Here is a 19,716-nt window from a genome sequence, read left to right on the forward strand (position 1 = left end):
GGCCTATACACAAAATGAAAGTGTTTTATTAAGTAGCATATAGTCTTATTTTAAATTTATACAAATACATAGAAATTCAAGAAATTCCTTAAATTCTAATAGTTTATTTCCTATACCCTAGTTATAAAGTTCAGAGCAGATTTTCAGCATTAAGTAGTGACACATATCAAGTTTCAGATATTTATTAATCAGTGTAAACCCCAATACAATATATCAACATGATTTCGTGCATTTAGAGGGGAAATATTTCCTGGTTAAGTGGAAAATTGTGCGGATGGCTTCTGGAAGACCTTCATTCTCAGCAGCTTTATAGTGAAACATTTCACTTAGAATTCTGGACCTTCCTTCTTCAGTTTGCTGTAATCCACATTCACTGAGAAGAACTTGGAAAAGAAAAAAGATATTTGAAATAATCTATCAAATACACAGAGATGGTACAGAAGTTTTAGAATTATTTTTATTCAGCTTTCTGTAGTAACTACTACAGACATGAATTTTTTATTAAGAATATTTAACAATATGGAAGTCATGCAAAGAAAAGACACTAAAATCTCAGTCCTTTAATAATGGTTTTGGTAAAGTAAAAATATTCAATCTACCTCAGAATAGTATTAGTATAATCTGTTAGAACCTATTAAAATTCCTTCTATTTCAAAGTGAATAATTAAGAATTCCTTCTGATATATACATCCAGTTCTTATGTTTTTACTTCCACCTGTACTCAAGCGAATATCCAACAGAACAGAGGAACACCAAGAATTATCATCCCTACTTGGTTAGCAAAGCACTATAATTTAGATAGAAGAGATTTATAGCAACCAAGATAGGCTACTATATAAAGTAATGCTTTGTTGTGTGGTTTACATAACTTTTTAGACACAAACTGGCTTGCCTTGATGGCTTTTCTATCTTCTGTATCTCTCACTTAGGAGTTTCTTTAATTTCCTAACCTATATTGCATCAACATCAAACTACACCTGACCACCTCTACTACAAAACTTTTTAAATAGTACTGTCTTTTTGCTTTTAAATAATACTGTACATTTGAAAAATTTGAAATTTCCTTATATTCAATTAAACTTAATTATAGAAATAAATCTTACTATGATTGCTTAAAAAAATGCCTCTAACTCTCAACTTTTTTTTTAATAATTTGTATTTGAAACTGCTCCAGTTCCTACTGAGGAAACATTAGGATTTGTACATAAGCCCAAATAAGGCTATAACCTTAGGTTTACTCATTCTTGTGCCAAACACTGAAGAAGTTGTGCTATAATTACTTGAAGCGCACACTATTTAACTCCAAAAGAACCAAAACTGCAGAATCATCAACATTTTCTTCAGAGTTTTTAAGCAAGAAGCTCAAAAATCTGTATCCATTATTTCTTCAAATACTTTTTTTTAATTTCTCCAAACATACCCTAACTTCTTTATCTCTAACTGAAAAATTCTTGTTTTACTTGACTTTTAAAAAACAAAAATTCCCTGGTTGTAAAGCTTATCCTTGAGGTACATATAGACTTTTATAGACAGAGAAGTATGAATAAGCCATAAAGTAGTATTCTTTGTTCTGACAGTGTTCTCTTATGAAGCAACTGAACCTAGACAATGAAACTTAAAAAAAGAAACTAACTGTGCTATCTCTAACATGTTAACAAAATATGGAGGGAATATTTATAAAAGGAACTGCAGGTTATACATTAAGAAGAAAATAAACATTTGTTGGGCTCTTCTAATAGATGCCAGGCACTGTGAGCAGAAAGCTTTATGTTTATCTTATTTAATTATCACAATTAACTAATTTTTACTCAGCAAGATACTCAGTAAAATCATTCTTACTCTTAATTACTCATTCTTATTTTATAAAAGAGGCAAGTGAAGATCAAACTATATGATTTGCCAAACAATGAATAAGAAGCAGCAGGATCAAGCCCCCACACCCATGCAGAGTGGAAAGGTCACAGTTATCTTTGCCTATTTTCTCAACTAAGCAGGCTTCTGATGTATTTGCTTCCACTCGGTTCCACATGCCAGTATCAAAATTCTCTGTTGAAGTAATTTTCACATCTGCTTTATTTTTCAGCTTCCATGTCCCCATTGTTTTTCTCAATCTAATGGTGGCTACCTTGACTGTCTCCGGAACAACAGCTAGGAAGGTGCAACATATTCTCATCTTAGCTTTGGGGCATTTTATTCAGTGGAGAAGCGGTGCTGGGCCTTTGATGCTTAAATCCTATTTTAGTCCCCTCTCTTGTTTGTATTAGTTAGCTTTTGCTAGATTGTAAAGTGGCAACAAATAACCCCTAAATCTTAGTGGCTTACAAAAAACAAAGGTTTATTTTTCACTCACATTATACGCCATTTTATAAGCTGACTGTTCCATGTTTATTCATTCCAACCCTGGGCTGAATGAGTAACCCTTAATGTCAACTTTGGTCTCATAACAGATGGAAAAGAACAATGGGGAAATCACACACTGGTTCAGAAGTGGCAGATATCACTTCCCCTCACCTATGATTTGCCAGAGCAAGTCACACAGCCAAGCCTGATGTCAATGGGCCACCAGAAAAACAAATTCTCTTAGGTGAGGCACAGTGAATGACAGAATAATCTAGCCTACCTCACTACGTGGGTTTAGAAGCAGTAGTAGTAGGCTTCAGCTCACGGTTTCTGGACCTGGTTCCCTTTTATTTTTCCTTGCAAATCACCCAATTCCTCTATAAGCTCATCTCTTGGCAAATACAGCTAATAATAAATAACATCCTGTTTTCCAAAATCTTGTTCTATAACAAGTTCTTTAGACACATGGTCTACCTTCCAAGTTATAGCAGGTGACTTTATCAAATATTTTGCCATTATATAATACAATTCATCTTTCCAGTCTCTAATATCAGTGTCATAGCTACTCAGAGCTCAATCTATGCCACACACACTAGATTTTTGTTATAGCAACATTCTGTTGTTTCCAATTCACATGGCCTCGTACTGGCATATGTTATATTCCAGGGCATTGGTAACTGGCTTCATTATCAGAATTACCTGCAGAGCTTTTCTGAACTGCGTATACCCAGAAACTCCAATATGCTCTTTGGTGGAAGGACCATGGCCTGGGTTTTTTTTTTTTTTTTTAATAAGTTTATTGGATATGGAATCATTTTCTCTAGAATAGACTTAATTTAAACAAAATTAGAGAAAAATAAATCGGGGTGCTTGCTTATCATTTTTGGGAGCAAAATGTAACACATAGATTAGATGGCTCGTTTCAGCTTTGCTGGTGCATTTTTGCTTCTTGTAGGGAGATCTGTTTAGAGATTTGGAAGTCAAATTATAATCAGAAGGACGAATAGAAAGCTTGGAATCGGCAAAAGGTGATAATTATCTTAAAAGTTGCTGTTATCAGTAACGATAGCATTCATCTCCATCATGGATGTCTATCTGCTAAGGGGTTCTGGACACTCAGCAGCAAGGACACCTCTTCTTGAGTGCTTAAGCAAACTGCTATTTCCTTCTTTTGATGAAGCAGCCTGGTATAGTGGAAATTGCATGGGTGAGTTATACACTTGGGTAAATTGTATAGTATGTGAATTATACCTTAATGAAGTTGCCCTGGTTTGTTTTTGTTTTTATTTTATTTTTTTGACATTGCTACAGTTTGTCTCTGTATGCAAAACTTTTACACATAAGGAAGCTAATGTTTGGGGAATCAACAAATGGCCTCAGATTTGTGACAACATGGATGGTCCTTGAGGGCATTATGCTAACTGAGATAAGTCAGACAGAAAGACAAACACTATGTGATATCACTTACATGTGAAATCTAAAAAAGCTGAATTTGTAAAACAGAAAGTAGAATGGTGGTCACCAGGGTCTGGGGATGGGGGAATGGGGGAGATGTCCTTTAAGAGTACAAACTTACAACCAGTAAATAAATAAGTTCTGGAGATCTAATGTAAAACATAGTGATTATAGTCAACAATACTGTATTATAAACTTCAGAGCTGCTAAGAGACTAGATAACTGTTCTCAACACAAAAAATAATAATTATGTGATGCGACAAACGTGTTAGCTAACACTAGTGTAGTAATCATATTGCAATGTATCAAACCAAACCTCAAACACATACAATGTTATGTCAATTATATCTCAATAAAATAAATGGTCTCAGTCCATGAAATCATTCTTTGGAAGAGTACTTCCACAAACCACTCTTCAGAAAAGATGTTATAAAGTTTACCTGGAAGGTTCATGGTAAAATTAAAAGTTTCAACTGACTTTCACTTCTTCCTACTAATCATCACCTGAAATATTTCAACCAGTCAACCCAACCATCCACTAAATTAGTGCCACTGAAAGTGTGGTCCACGGACCAGCAGCATCAGCATCATCCGAAACCTTATTAGAAATGCAAATTCTCAGTCTCCACAACAGATCAACTGAGTCAGAATTTCTAGGGGCAGAGCTGAAGATTCTGTGTTTTAACCACCTCTCCAGATGACGCCTATGTACACTGAAGTTTTAGAATCTTAATTATCTTAATTTCATATCCAGAGTCTAATATCTCTGAATAAAATCCTTAGAAAAAATATTCATTAGAAAACTATCTCATTTTAATTTGACAGAACAATCTAGCAGCTCCTCAAAAGTCATTATAATGGAATTTTACTTGTACATCCAATTTCAAAAAACATTACTCCATGACAAAACTTACTAAAAGACACTTCCCAACAATTCTGAAACCATTCTGCAGCTTACCTTGTATTGATCATTAGGACCCAGTTTGTTCCAGGGTTCCGGGTTATTCTTCCTGTCCCAACTAAAAGGAATAAGACATTGTACTTGTTATAGTAATAAAACACTATTTAAAATAGTTTTATACTTCTTAAGAAGCTAATATTTTGAACAGATCAATCTCCTTTTCTATTAGGTGAAGTATGGTGTTGTTTTCATTATGGAGCTGAAACAAAAACAGGATCTATAATAAGCAATCCCATGTAATCAATTAGCAAAGAGGTAGAACACACAGCCTCTTGGGGCAGCTGTCCTTATCCCTATCCCTGTCACAGGAAACCTTATACTTGGCTTTTACCAAAGCTTTCTATTTCATCAATGAAGTGATATATAAAAAAGTGCATAGACTAACAACGAACTAATCTTTTCGTTGCCTGTTTTCCAACTTCAAAAAGAAACATTCCCTATTGTGGAAAAGCAAGCAAAAAAAATTTATACTTACCAGCAACCTTGATTAAGTATTTTATAAAAATAGTTATTATCTCAACCCTCACAACGTTACAAGATAGGTATTAGCAGTTCTACTGTACCAATGAGAAAATGAGACTCAGAGAAATTTAGATGATCTCATGAACCACGAAAAATAAATGACAACAGCAGAACTAGGATCTGAACTTACTGCATGACTACAAAACTCAGGTTCTTTCTACTAGTACTTGATGTTGCCTCCCTAGAAAGACTGTGGCTCCTAAACCAGCTTAATAAATCATCCAAGCTCTAAACATTTTTATGTACTTGCCTGACATCTGGATTGAACATTGCCAAGCGCAAGACATACAGCGCTGCTCCAGTTCCTCCGGCTCCAATAAATATGAAGAGGGGGATCAACTAGAAGCAAACACAAAAAAGACAAGAATTAATCACCATCTTCAAATACCTAGATGCAGATAACAGAAAAGCTACAGTAGTTTCTACACACTGATTCCCAAGTCTCAAACTGCTATTTTTTTATCTTGCCTAAAAATCTGAATAAAGGTGGCCCCTACATTGAGGTAAGACTTCTTTCAACTGTGTTCAAAAGAAAGAAATGGAATTTCCAAAGGATGTGAAGATGATTCTGGTTTAATGTGGAAAAAATTATCTTCAAATTTTAAAATTTCCAAGAAAATATATCAAGTGTTCTTCACTTCTCTAATATTTATACATCAGTAACATTAAATTTCCCAGCTTCCTTTATCTCGAGGCTTGAAAAACAAGCGTTCGGCAAATTGTTTAAACTTGTCTCGATATAGATGTTATGAAAAACAAATGCTGTGAAATGAAGAGTCTGAACGAGCAAACAGAAACACTCCTATTACAAATATCGGTTTTAGGCATAATCTCTGAAAACGTACCAGCTACCAATGCTTAATGCGTTGTTAGACAACTGAGTTTAAGATCAAGATGCAAGATTGCGTAATGGAGTTTTAAGACCACAACACGTTGATGTGCTAGAGGAAAACGAAAGATACAAAAGAACTTAACTGCGTTTAAACTCTGCGCCACCAAACTCCCCAAAAATGTCAAGAGGATTCCAAGATCACAGACCCTCATTGCCACAAGGCCTGGTGGTGCAATGCGGTGAGTACAAGATCCTTAACAGACAGCATAACAGATAGAAAACCCGACTGTTGCTGGTCTCTAACCCACGCACCGCACAACTGTCCCTCTTGGTCCCATCAACCCGCAAGAGGGCGCGGCCCCCAGATCGATCCAACATTTACTAGTTTATTTTCCTCAAAGGAATCCCTCACCTTCCGCCCGCCAGCCCAACCCCCGCAATGCATGGCGTGGAAGGTCAGCGCTCGAGAGCCTGGGACAACCAGAAGAGCACGCAGTGATGCAAGCTCCAACCCCGAGGAACGGTAAGTGGCTGTGAAGGAGCAAGCTCCCAGGGGGCTGAGGCAGCCTTCACCTGACATAGGATGGACAGGTGAGGACACCGGGAAAGCGGTCACGAACTTACGCTCGGATGTTTCTTGGCCTGAGTGAAGATCTGGCGGAACATGATTGCGGCAGAGGCCTCGGCTCCGGAGGCGAAGAAAAACAAACCTTCACACCCAGAGACTCAGTAGTCTCCACACCTAGGATGAGCGGACGTTCAAAGTCACCCAGGACCTCCTACTTGAAGGACCCCTGGCTCGCCGGGCGGCTTGCGGCAGGAGGGCCCGGATGCGGCTGTCCTTAATAGTGCCTGCTTTGATCCAGTGCCTTACGCGACTGGTGTAACCTGGTCAAACCTTCAGCGTTCCACTCCAAAGCGAAACATTCTCATTCCTGTGCTATGTATATTTCTGACGGGTAATTTTTTGCGTCGAAACCAGAACACTTCGATTGACTAGATAGGCACTTTCTTGGGAAGCCACGCATTGAGAAATTGGGCAGGCGGGCGGACGGACGGGTCGGACGTTACGCAAGCGGAGTCCTCTTGCTGGAGGCCTGCGAGCCGGGGCCGCGCGCCGAGGCGCTGGGGGCGCGCGTGCCGGGCGCGCGCCGGCCGGGCCTGACTGCCGCTGAGGGAGCGGCGCGGCGTCTGTAGCTGCCGAGCGCCGGGCGCCTGCAGGGCGGGTCGGGTCTCTCGCCGCTAAGGTCAGCGACTGCGGTTTAAGAAGATGCAGCTGCTTCCTGTCTGAGACTGTCGCTTACGGGCAGAAGTTAAAAACTAGTAAATGACTTAAAGATGGCAATAGTCCTGTCAGTGTGATTCTTAAACCCTCAGGTCCTGGCCCTCGATTGAATTGAGAGCCACAAAGACCTTTGTGACAGAAGAGAGATCTAGACTAGAAGAATATATTTAGCAGTCAATTTACTGATGGGAAATGAAGCCATATGACTGAATGTGCTGGTTTAGGGAGAGAAGGTAGAGTGACAAGAGACATAAGGGACATGAATTCATAAGTAATTCTAACATGCAATGCTTGGGAGAGTAAATATGGCCAGCAAGGTAGGGAAAAAAAGATAAATGATGATTATTAAGATGACATGTCATGAAGCTTAGGAAGACTGGTGTCTTTTTCATTTGTTAAGTAAATCTGTATTAAGTACCTACTCTGCACCAGGCGCTGTTCTAACTAGGAAGATAGTGAATGAGAAAATTGTTCAGCCCTAAGGGAGTTTACATGCTGGTTGGGAAGACAAATGATAAACAAACAATTAAGATAATTTTAGATAGTGATAATAAACCAATGAAATAGAATAATGGGAGAGTGGAGGAAAGAAGGTTACTTTAATGGGAGTGGACACGGAAGGTCCCTCTGAGGAGGCAGTATTTGAGCTGAAACCTAAATGAAAAGAAGGAAGTAACCTGGTGAAGATCTGAGGGAAGAACATTCCAGTTGTCAAGAGAAATGGTTTTGAGATTTAAAAAAAAAAAAAAAACATAGGAGGCCAGTGTGGCTGATCTATAACAAAGGAGAGAAGAAAACGAGATCAGAGAGCTTGTAAAGGTCTCTCTGACATTGACCTTATAGACTATGGTAAGGAGTATGGCTATGTTTAAAAAAATTAGCAGAAAAAACAGAAAATATTTAGAACTGAACACAGAAACCTAACAGCAATAAGTGTAGGTAGGCTTTCAGCAAAGAAATTAGAAGGAGGAAGACCTCTCTTTGCAATATTTTATTTTTAATGATAACAGTTGATAATAAAATAAATAAATAGGTATATAGAAATACCACTGTTAATAAGAAAGTAAAATCCAGTGGCTTACTTTTTTGTCATTGACCTAGTTTCTAGAGGTAACAATAATATAGGTAGTTAAGTGATGCCTTTGGAAATGTTAATAAAGCAGAGTTACAGAATATAAATTTCATTAAATATTAACCAAATGTCAAATTGTAAAAGTTTAAATTTTGCACGTTAAAGTTAGGAGAAAAAGTCTGTGACCTATATTTTAAGCAGAGATTTGAAGAGTAGAAGTGACAGGCTAGAAAAAGAAGCCATAGTAGAAGATACGTATCATAAAAATAAATTTTAACTTTAGAAGTAGGATTGATATGTGTGGTAGATTATATTATATACAAGTACCTGCTGCCTCTCCCTGGAAGAGGATATCATTTACGTGCCTCATTGATGTCAAGCTTGATAAGATGACTTACTTTATCAGAAAATGAGATGTGAAAAGTAACATGTGTCATGCATAAGCAGAAGCTTTAGGAGCCAATATGTGCTGTGTTCTCTCTTTTCTCTCTGCCATGAGATCAGCAATGTTCTAGATAGAGGCTTGGGTGTTAGGGTGAAAACTACTTGGAGCAGAGACATTGCTGACCTGCAATGGACATGTATTGAGAATGAGAGATAAACCTTTATTGTTGCGAGTCACCAGATTTGAGAGTAGTTTGTTACTGCAGCATAACCTAGCCCAGTCTGGCTAATAAAGAATTTGGCACTAAAAGTGTGGTGACATGTTATCATAATAAAAATCCTAAAATATGTGGCATTGGATTTAGGTCCCAGCAACAGCTGACAAGGTAACTATTACCAGAGGCTGGAAAGATGGCTATCTGTGTTATGAAGTGCTGGAACATTTGGTGAAACAGTTTTCAATTAATTGGAAGGCAGTTAACATCCCTGATGAACTCATGGTTTTCAGTGAAATGGCAGCACGTGTCAGTTACTATTGGCAACAGTTGACAAGGCAATACCATAAAGAGACGGACTAAGAAAATAATTGGTCAGTTTGCAAGCTGTAACGACAGGGAATGGAGCATCTGGAAATTCAGACTTGTAGAGTCGGAAGATGCGACTGATTCTCATCTCCAGCTGTATGTGACAAAAGTGAGAAGATGTTTGGCCAAAAAAGTCAAGTAAATCCTCAAGATAATGACCCAGTCAAGAATGTAGCCATCACACCTTTGTTGAAACATCTCAATAAATTAAGGTGCCTCAACACATCCTTTCAACTGAACAATTTGAAAGTCTGGACAAATAGATAAGGCTGTAGCTCTCTCACCAAAACCTGATAGGATCAAGGTGACTAAAATTAAATCTAGTGAAAGAAAGAGGTGTGTCTAAAAAGACTTATGAGTATGGCCATTGATGGGTGGAGTTGGCTGGAATCCAATAGAAGAAAAGTAGACTACTGCTAAAAGAACCATCAGCCTTGGATTAAAGAGACTGTGACTGTTTGAGATGTTAAATGATACTTGGACTCCCCAATCTTCTGGAGATGAGAAGCAGGTTGACAGATGTGTTCATCTTCCAAGGAGCGCCTGTTCCCTAATGTTTTCTTTAGATGGATCTAAGGCAAGACTTCCCAGAAGTGAGACAGGAGCCGCAGAGAAGAGTGGACTAGAACTAATCCCCAGATAGCAAAATCAGGGCCTATTCAAGGAATATTCCATATGTTCAGTCAGCAGCAACTTCTGCCTCATGAGATTTCAGGACCAGTGTGTACCTCCCATGCTTTTTTTTTCTGGATAGGATCATTCATTGTGGTTACCCAGTCCCTGTTCCACCATTGTATTTTGTGTGTTATGGGGCAAATAACTTGACTTTGTTACCTCAAAGGTCTCCGGATCAAGAGGGGACATACCCAGAACACAGAGACTACAGCATCACTCAGATCATGGGCGTTGAGCTGGAAACAATGACAGTATAGGACTTTTAGGTAATCTCCCTTGGTGAGGAGGGTGAGTATATTTTGAAAGAGGAAGGGAGAAAGATCTGAATGTTTATAATCAGAAGGGCAGACTGTGGTAGATTGTCTTTTTGTTCACAAATATTTAATATCCTTACTGGGAAAAAATTATATTTTATCTCCCTGTTGATATCAAGCTTAGATTTGGGCAATAAGGATACAAAAATGAAAATATTGATAATACAAAAAGAGATAAGACTGTGGGGCCTGTGAAGAACTTAATGAAGACTATGATATTTGCAGAATGATCAGGCCAAAAAAGAGGGAGATTTGCATTCCATATAGATGAAATAGCCTGAATAAGGCAGAAGAAATGGAAGTTTATAGTGTAAGTGCATAATGTGTGGAAAGAGTTGAGACGAGTTCAGTGTGATGGTAGCTTAGGTTGCATAGAGAGGAGTTATAGAAAATGAAATGGAAAAGGTTAACCGAGATTTTTGAGAATTTTAGATTTGGGACTTGATCCTTTAGGCAGTGAAGACTCATAAAAAGTTTTGTATCTAAACACAGGATAAAACAACTGCAGGGCATAATACCTTGATAAATGAATTGGAGCTGTTTTTTACCCTCCCACTCTGAGACTTGTGCCATCTGGATTTCTTGTTCCTTTGATTTAATTTTGTGAACAATTTTAAAATACAAAAAAGGTATAAATATTAGTTGTCCAAATTAAATGTAAGTTGTACAGTGAATAGTTCTAAAAAAAATCTAGGCAGTATATCAATAGCACTCCAAAAAAATGATTTCTCTTATATAGTTTCTCTGAAGATTAAGCCTAGAAAATTCTGGAAGGTATAGTGATTATGTGTTGTTACTAATGTGTGACAGTAAAGAAATAGCTTCTTCAGAGAAGAATAATTTGATAAGTCAGCCATGGAGTACAATTATATTAATGCAAATTGAAGGCAGAATCTTATATTTTTTTACTCTGTTTGCATTTAGGCATTTAATTATTTTTCTGGCAGATAAATTGACAACTGGAGTTGTTTTTCTGATAACACAAAAGCAGATTATACATTCCCTTGCTAGTAAAGATTCTGCAGCTGTCCTTAATCTAAAAATAAATGTCTTCTTCCAATAGTATTATGGTTACTTAGCGTAAATTGTATTTAATTATAAAATTTCTATTATAAAAATGAAAACATATTTTGGTCTGTGAAAGTTTACTTCCACTATTATAAATCTCAAAGCTTTACATACTGTCATATTTAAATTAAATACCTGAAGCACTTTATGTACAAAATTCAATGAATATTAAAAAGTAAGGAAACTCTAGCAATTTAAAATACTGGTACTTATTTTTATTGAAACCTTCTGGTTAAGAAATATTTTAGGAAAGCTGTGTATTTACAATTTTTGGAAAATTATACCATACACTTAGATCTTCAAATTATAGTTTTTTCAAATAACTATGTTCTATTCCTCTTCTATGTTGCCACTTATTATCTCTCTGCAATTTCTATGAATCCATTTATTTAGTCATTTGTTCATTCATGTATTCATTCATTAAACATATAAGTACCTACTATGCATTGTTCATCATGCTGAGTGCTTACGATAAGAAGAATAACACATTGCTGTCTTTCTTCAATACCTTGTAGACTAGTGGGGCTGAGGATATAATTATAACAAAGCTTCATGATAAGGGTTACAATAGGTACTGATATGACTTAGGTTACTGAATGTATAGTGTCCTTACCAAGATCAGGAATATGAATTCATTTTTGGAAATGTTGAGTCTAGGATATCTATGAGATATCCAATTAGAGATGCTCTGAAAGCTGGCAGAAACGTCACTCGAGTTCAAGAGAGAAGTTTGGTCTGAAGATACGATTTAAAAGGGCAGGGCGTATAGGTGAGAGTTATTGAGAATTGATGAGCTTGTCTACAAAGAATGTGTAAGGAGAGAAGAAGTCAATGCTGAAACCCTAGAGAACATGAATAAAATGAGTACCAGGCCAGGAGGGAGAAGTCAGAACAGAAAAGTTAGAACAAGTCAGAAATGTAGGCAGCTATGTCAGTCATAGTTCAACCAGAGAAACAGAACTGCTAGGATATATACATGTATAATAAGAGATTTATTATAAGGAATGGACATTATGCAATTGTGGGAGTAGTGATTCTTATTGCAGTCTGAGGTCAGCAGTGGAGGCAGTTGGGAAGAGAAGAGGGACATGAAGTGCAAGAAGCAAAGACACATTAGAACCTGTGGGGATGGGTGGACCCATGAAGACCGAGAGACCCCACTGGTCTCTCATTGCCTCCAAACTCTCACCTTCAATAGTGTGAGTGTCCTGCGGAAGATGCTAGTGTCCTTTGTCATAGATAGACATAAACCTAGTCCAGGAATATAGAAACTGAGGGAGGAATTTGGCAAGAACAGGAGTACTAAGAGGTCCCCCAGGGGATCTCATGCATTCCAGACATATTCCTCCTTACCCTCATTGAGTTGTAGTATCCCAGTTTCCCCTTGCTAATCAAAATCAATCACCCAAGCTAATAGAGTAACTCATTGTATTTGCCTGTTGATTGATTGGCATGAGGATCCCAAAGTGACCAGGCAGCAGTCTTAACTTCCAGTTTAATGGGATTATTGCCTTATCTCCTGATAGAAGCATTCTTCCCTTGAAAATAAGACTTCTAGACCAGCAAAGCCACAGTTGCAGGGATGTTAAGTCAAAATTTCACTAGTGGATCACTAGGGAAAAGCCACTCCCATACTGTCTTGCACTATTGTCCTTCAGAGTCAGTCCAGAGTGGGACTGTAGTGCCACAACTGTTTACTTGGGGATATTGACAGCATTTCATACAAAGCTTTCTGTAAGCCAGGCTCAAATATTTCTTCCTCAGTTAACTGGCCGTAGAGAATGCTCCATGAAACCATAGGTGCAGGTTGAGAGGGGAGGAGGCATTATTGCGGGAGTATAGAACATGGGCATTTGTGGCACTTGCTCATGCAACTTACTTATGCTTTTAGGACCTGCTTAGACCCATCTGGTTTCCATCTGGTGATGGAATGCTGCTGTGCATGTTTAATCTTGTGGCATGTTGGTCAGACAAGACCCAGTTCGTGATGAATAACTCAGGTAGCATGATAATTTGTTTCAAGCACCAACAAATCTGCTAGGTTATACATCTCAAGAAGAGCAATTTGCATGGCAGCCCAGATCTGTTGCAAGGCCCTGCCCAAAACTAGCAGCTTTTCAGGTTACTCAGTAAGTGGGTCAGAGTAGCACACCCAGGTGAGGTAATTGTTGCCTCCAAAATCCAAAGAGGCCTGCATAGTAGTATGCATTTTGTGATAAGAGGAGCCAAATGCAGTAACTTGTTCTTCACTTTGAAAGGGCTATCTTGACATGTCCCAGACCATTGGAACCCTAGAAATTTCACTGAGGTGGCAGAAACCTGATTTTTTGGTCAGATTTACTTCCCAGCATCTGGCCTATAATTATCTTACCAGTATGTCTACAGTAATTGTTATTTCTTTCTTACTAGTTCCAGTCAACACAATACCATCAATGTAACCGACTAGCATGATTTCCTGTGGAAGAAAGAGATGATCAAGGACCCTGCAGAAGGGCTACAGAGTTGATATATCTCTGAGGTAAGACAGTCAAAGTGTGTAATAACAGAAGTAGTGTGTAGTCAACAGAAAGCAGACTACTTTCGATGGTCTTTAATAACAGCTATAGATACAAAAGGATTCACCAGTCTAAGATCAAGACGCTGGCAGATTCAGTTCCTGATGAGAACCGTCTTCCTGGCTTGCAGATGGAGGTCTTCTCACTGTGTCCTCACATGGTGGAGAGAGAGAGCTCTGGTCTCTCTTCTCCTACTTACAAGGACACTAATCCCATCATGCGGGCTCTACCCTCATGACCTCATCTAAACCTAATTACCTCCCAAAGGCCCTATCTCCATTGGGGGATATGGATATCATCCATATTGGGGGATAGGGCTTCAGCATATGTATTTTGGGGGAACACAAACATTCAGTCCATAACAGTTATCAGACCTTCAAGGTATAGATAATGCCAATGCTATTCAATTTATCCTATAACATTGAAAAAGTTATCTTCCAAATTCACATTACAAAGCAAGAATTAACCTCAAAATAAAACTTGACAAGAATAGTCCACCCATGCTTTCTTTAACCCCAACCAGACTAATTACAGCAGTTTTATCAAAGAAATATCCAATCCCTCAAAATGTGGGGCACTAGTAAAATATTATGAATTAAAATTACTTGATTTTAAAACTGTTAACAGACTTTCACTTCCAGGATTGGCAGACTAGGTTATTCAGACAATGTAGACTATGTCTTTCTGTTCAAAGATGTTGAAGAGCATACTGGGTTGAATAGTATCCACTGAAAATTCATGAAACGTACAACCTCAGAACGTGAAATTACTTGGAAATAGGGTCTTTGCAGATGTAATTAGTTAAGATAAGGTCATGCTGGATTAGTGAGCCCTAAATCCAATGACTGGTATGCTTATAAGAAGAGGAGGGGACACACAAACACAGAGACAGACAAAGAAGAAGGCCCTGTGAAGAGAGAGGCAGAGATCAGAGAGATTGGAGTTATGGTACCACAAGCCCAGGAATACAGGATTGGCTAGGAACTGGAAGAGGCAGGGAAAGATTCTCCCCTAGAACCTTTGGAGGACGTATGGCCCTGTCAACATCTTGATTTCAGACTTCTGACTTCTAGAACTGTGAGAAAATAAATTCCTGTTGTTTCAACCCACCCAATTTGTAGTAATTTTTATGGCAGTCCTTGAAAACTAATACAGATTTTGATACCAGAAATGAGATCCTGCTGTAGCAAATACCTAAAAATGAGGAAATGTCTTTCGAATTGGATAATGTCTAGAAGCTGGAAGAATTTTAAGTGCATGGTAGAAAAAGCTTAGATTGCCTGGAATTGACAGTTAGTAGAAATATAGACATCAAAGGCAGTTCTGGTGAGGATTTAGATGGAAGTGAGGAGTACAGTAGAGAAACCTTCTGTCATCTTAGAGAATACATATAAAATGAGCAGAATCTTAAAGGTGCTTCTGGTGAGGTTGCAGAAAGAAATGAGGAACATGTTATTGGACATTGGAGGAAAGGTGATCCTTGTTATAAGTGACAACTTGGCTGAATTGTGTTCTATTTTTGAGTATAAAGTAGAATTTGTAAATGATGAATTTGGATATTTAGCTGAGGAGATTTCCAAGCAAAGTGTTGAAGGTACAGCCTTATTTCTCCTTGCTCCTTATAGTAAAATGCAAGAGAAAAGAGATAAATTAAGGAAGGAACTGTTAAGCAAATGGATATAGTACAAGAGACATAGAAAATAGAGAGTGCCCAGTGTAGACGAAATTGAAGTCTGGGAGAAGACTGGGAGACTAGAGCAGAAAAAAATATTCAGAGATAAAATAACAAAGATTCTTTCAAATCCTGTGTAAGATATCAAACTAAAGATTCAAGAGTCTCTTCAAGTACCATATAGAAGAAAAAGAAAAACACACCTAAATTCGTTGCTGATGAGAATATAAATTGGTACTACACTTTGAAAATCTGACTTTTTCTACTAAAGTTGATTATTTGAATACTATATGATCCAGTAATTTCACTTTGAGATAAAAACCAAACAGAAATGTGGGCTTATGTGCACCAAAAGACACAAAGAATAATGTATATAGAATCGTTATTTATAATAGCCTTGAACTGTAAAGAGCCAAAATGTAAGGGTAAATGAATAAATAAATCATGGTACATTCAAGCATGTGCTTCCACAATGCAAATGAACTACAACTACACACAACAACATAGATGATCCTCACAGAAAATATTAGTCAAAGAAACCAGAAACAAAAACAACACACACAATATGAGTCCATTTACTTAAAATTAAAAAACAGTGTCAGACTCAAGATAATGACTATCTTTATAGGCAGCAGGGGGTATTAATTGAGGGGGCTCAAGAGAGGCTTCTTGGGTCTTGGCATGGATGGTGTTTATAAGTGTGTTTCCTTCTTGATAATCCTTTGGTCTGGACATTTATTTATTTTTCACTTCTCTCTGTTATATTTTCCAATAAAAGTTTTTTTTTAACTGAGTTGTATAAATTTCGAACAATGTTAGGAAGTTTGCTTATGATTTGTCACCTCAAGATCTGATGGATTAAAAAGTACAGAAGGTATCATTTATGCATTTTTGTTTGTTTGAAAGATTCTCCACCTTTTCAGTTGATGACATGAAACTTCCTGTCTCTAACTAACCTTATTTGTCTGTCTAACATAAAATATTGTACACTCTATGATGTTTCTCCACTGATGCTGTCTGTGCCCATCTGCTTCGCTTTCTTGGGACCTGCCCCTTGTGAAACTCAGCCCCTCAGACTGCCATTCATGTGCACTGAAACATGACTAAATACCTTGGCTTGCGTAAGAGATCTGTCTAATAAACAACTATTATAGCAAATATCGAAGTACTCACCTCTTGCTTTTGTCTTTTCTCCATGCAGGACAAATACTGATAACATTTCACAGTATCATGTTAGTTAAAAACAAGCTGTCTTACAATGTGGATGAACCATGAAAACACTATGCTAAATAAAAGAAGCCAGACACATAAGACCACACATTTTTTATTCCATTTATATGAAATATCTAGAACAGGCAAATCCATAGAGACAGAAAGTAGATTCGTGATTGCCAGGGGCTAGAAATAAGGGAAATGAGGAGTAACTGCTAATGAGTTTGGGGTTTCTTTCTGGGGTGATGTAAATGTTCTAGAATTCGGTAGTAGTGATGGTTGTACAACTTTTGAATTTGCTAAAAACCACTGAATTTTACACTATGAAAGGGTGAATTTTATGGTATGTGAATTATATCTCAATAAACCTGTTGTAAAAACTCAGCCTGGAGCTAAGCACATTTTTTTAAAAAGTTAATCTTATTATGCTTAGAGAGATGATTGACTGGCTAGAGCACAAAGATAAGACGAAAACTTATTTTCATGATACTCTTTTGTGCATTTAAAATATTTGTACTATGTGTACATACTATCTATGAAAAATTAATTAACTTAAAATTTTTTCAGTTATATATTTATGTGGAAAGTTTTTACTCGTGTAGTACTAGAGCAGATCCTTGCTGCCTAAATTCTTGAAGAAAATTCTGTAGTCAGTATATTTTATATAATTTGAAAAGAGTGATTATCAGTGAACCCTTTATTAGAAAACGTTGAAATGATTTTAAAAGTTCCCAGCCATCCAAAGTTGCAGTTGAGAATTCTGATTTGAACCTGATTCCTATTCCTTTGTAGATATTCTGTCTTTTCTCTATGGCAGCATTTATGAGTCTCCTGAAGTTCAGAAATTTTAGCACAATCTTTTCTCACTTCATCAGTATTTGTTTCTTGTGAATACCTCTGAAAATATTAATAACAGCATGATAAAATGAGGCCTGGACTTTCTGCAAGTCACCTTAGGGATCATAAATGACAACTGTTTGGATAGCTGCTGGCTCCAGGCTAGCTCAGTATTTCTTATTTCCTTCTCAATGTTCTATCATACCTGTTACAAAGGCTTGCCTTCAGCAGGCACCTTATTCCAGGTGTTCACATGTGATAATATAATTAACTGTTTTACTACTGCATGCCTTGGACTACCAATATCTTATTTTCCACTAGTAATGAAGTCATCACTGCCTTTTGAGCCACAAGTCAAATAATAAATCTTAAGTTCCCATTGTTGAGGTTTTATTTATTTTTTCTGAACACTTTTCTGTTCCAAATGCCGTATCAGACAAGATTGTACTAGAGGGAGTAGAAAGCACTCTAGGTGTTTTATACTGAAAAGAAATTTGGTGCATACAAAATCATTTGAAAGGCTGGAGGAGTGAAAGTCAGGGATCCAATGAGATTTTTAGTTTCAAGATCATACAACAACAGCTGTGATAGAGAAGGCAGAAAATGAGTGCAGCTATTGCTGCTAACCTTTTCCAGAACTGCTCCTTGACCATGACCTTATATCTTTGAAGCTGGTGGGTAGATGCTGGAATGTAGATTCTATTTTCCTGGGTAATGGAGCTTGTTTTGCTGCTGCTACAGCCAAAAGAAGATGGCCTCTGCCTCCCTTCCACGTAAATCTCGTGATGTACATAGGAGACCTGGTATCTCTGAATTATATAATTGTTTTAAAGGTTTTTAAAAATTTAGTTCCTCTCACATTGTTAGTTTTATTTAAATATTTAATGATTGTTGGTTGCCTACATGTCTGTATACATGGATTGTGTGGTATTGGTAGCCAGAATTTATATACCTTGCCTAAATAAGAAGCCCTGTTCACCTGGCAGATAATGAATGCAAGTTCTGTTTATAGCCGTCCTTGCTCTGATGCTTGTGATGGGTGGGAAGAAGGTTGGTGGTATAAGGAGGGTTCACCGTTTATGGTTTATCAGTAGTTTATGTGCTGGATATTCCTATTTCTTGTGGCAATTGACCGTCACTGGGCTCACAATCTTTCTTTCTCCTGTAAATCTGGTCCCCCTTCTGGTAATTTCTGGAGTCAGACTTCCCACTTAATAGAACTGAACTTGAAGTTTTATTCTGGGAAGAAACAATTGTTTTCAGTTCCTCTGAAAGCAGGATTGCTATGTGGCTTTTTTCCCTCTAATGTATTACCCAGCCTATTGTCCAGTCTTAGCCCTGCTCACAGGCCTCATTATCTCTCATTTGAGGGTTATGCAGAGACTTCACTGGAAAAACTCACTTCAGTGACTCCTCTCTTTCACCTGGATGAGATTATTAGCTTCTTAGTGTGGTGGGTTTTGTTGTCAATCTGAGCCTACCTCCAAAACCGTCAAAATTCTTTGATAGCCCTCAAAAGTTTGCTGGTGACAGTCCTCTCAGGTTATAGCAGTACTATGGTCTTATGGCTTTATTTCTATTTTTATGTTTCTTCTGTGATTTCAGTGAAATTTGGAGAGAGTCAAAAGGTAATTCACATATTCAATTTTCCTTTGTGAACCAGACCTATTAGCCTTAGATTTATAACAAACTGATATGTACATTCCTGGCTGCTTAAAAAATTAATCAGGATCCACAGCTTCTCTCTCAAACCAGATAAGATAATTTAGTTTTTGTTTTCATTTCTCTTATTTTACTTTCCCCAAGCACCGTATCCCTTTACCTCCAAATCTCTTGGATTTGGTTATAATCATTTAGAATTATGACTCTTCTAGTTTACTTATTCTTGCTTTATTATTGTATTAAATTCCACAGCTTCATTATCAATAATTATTCACATTTAATTATA

At 37.4% G+C, this 19,716-nt stretch overlaps 1 protein-coding gene across 1 annotated transcript; it reads right to left on the bottom strand.

Annotated features, from left to right (window-relative positions):
- Window positions 1-166: 166 nt before the first annotated feature.
- Window positions 167-6,867, bottom strand: NDUFA4 (NDUFA4 mitochondrial complex associated). Its single transcript, XM_058526306.1, has 4 exons — window positions 6,735-6,867; window positions 5,529-5,617; window positions 4,754-4,814; window positions 167-383 (listed from the first exon to the last, which is right to left on the bottom strand). The coding sequence occupies exons 1-4, from the start codon at window positions 6,774-6,776 to the stop codon at window positions 327-329; spliced, it is 249 nt and encodes an 82-aa protein (XP_058382289.1). The 5' UTR covers window positions 6,777-6,867; the 3' UTR covers window positions 167-326.
- Between the last annotated feature and the right edge of the window lie 12,849 nt (window positions 6,868-19,716).

Source organism: Diceros bicornis, chromosome 3 (genome assembly GCF_020826845.1).
Source record: "Diceros bicornis minor isolate mBicDic1 chromosome 3, mDicBic1.mat.cur, whole genome shotgun sequence".
Classification (NCBI taxonomy): domain Eukaryota; kingdom Metazoa; phylum Chordata; class Mammalia; order Perissodactyla; family Rhinocerotidae; genus Diceros; species Diceros bicornis.

Bases quoted from the DNA above. Each gene is read 5' to 3' on its own strand.
- NDUFA4 (XM_058526306.1), bottom strand. From the start codon at position 6,776: ATGTTCCGCCAGATCTTCACTCAGGCCAAGAAACATCCGAGC. The intron at 5,618-6,734 runs GTAAGTTCGTGA...GTTTGCTTCTAG, and splicing joins AGGCCAAGAAACATCCGAGC to TTGATCCCCCTCTTCATATT. The intron at 384-4,753 runs GTAAGCTGCAGA...TTCTTTTCCAAG, and splicing joins GTCCTAATGATCAATACAAG to TTCTTCTCAGTGAATGTGGA.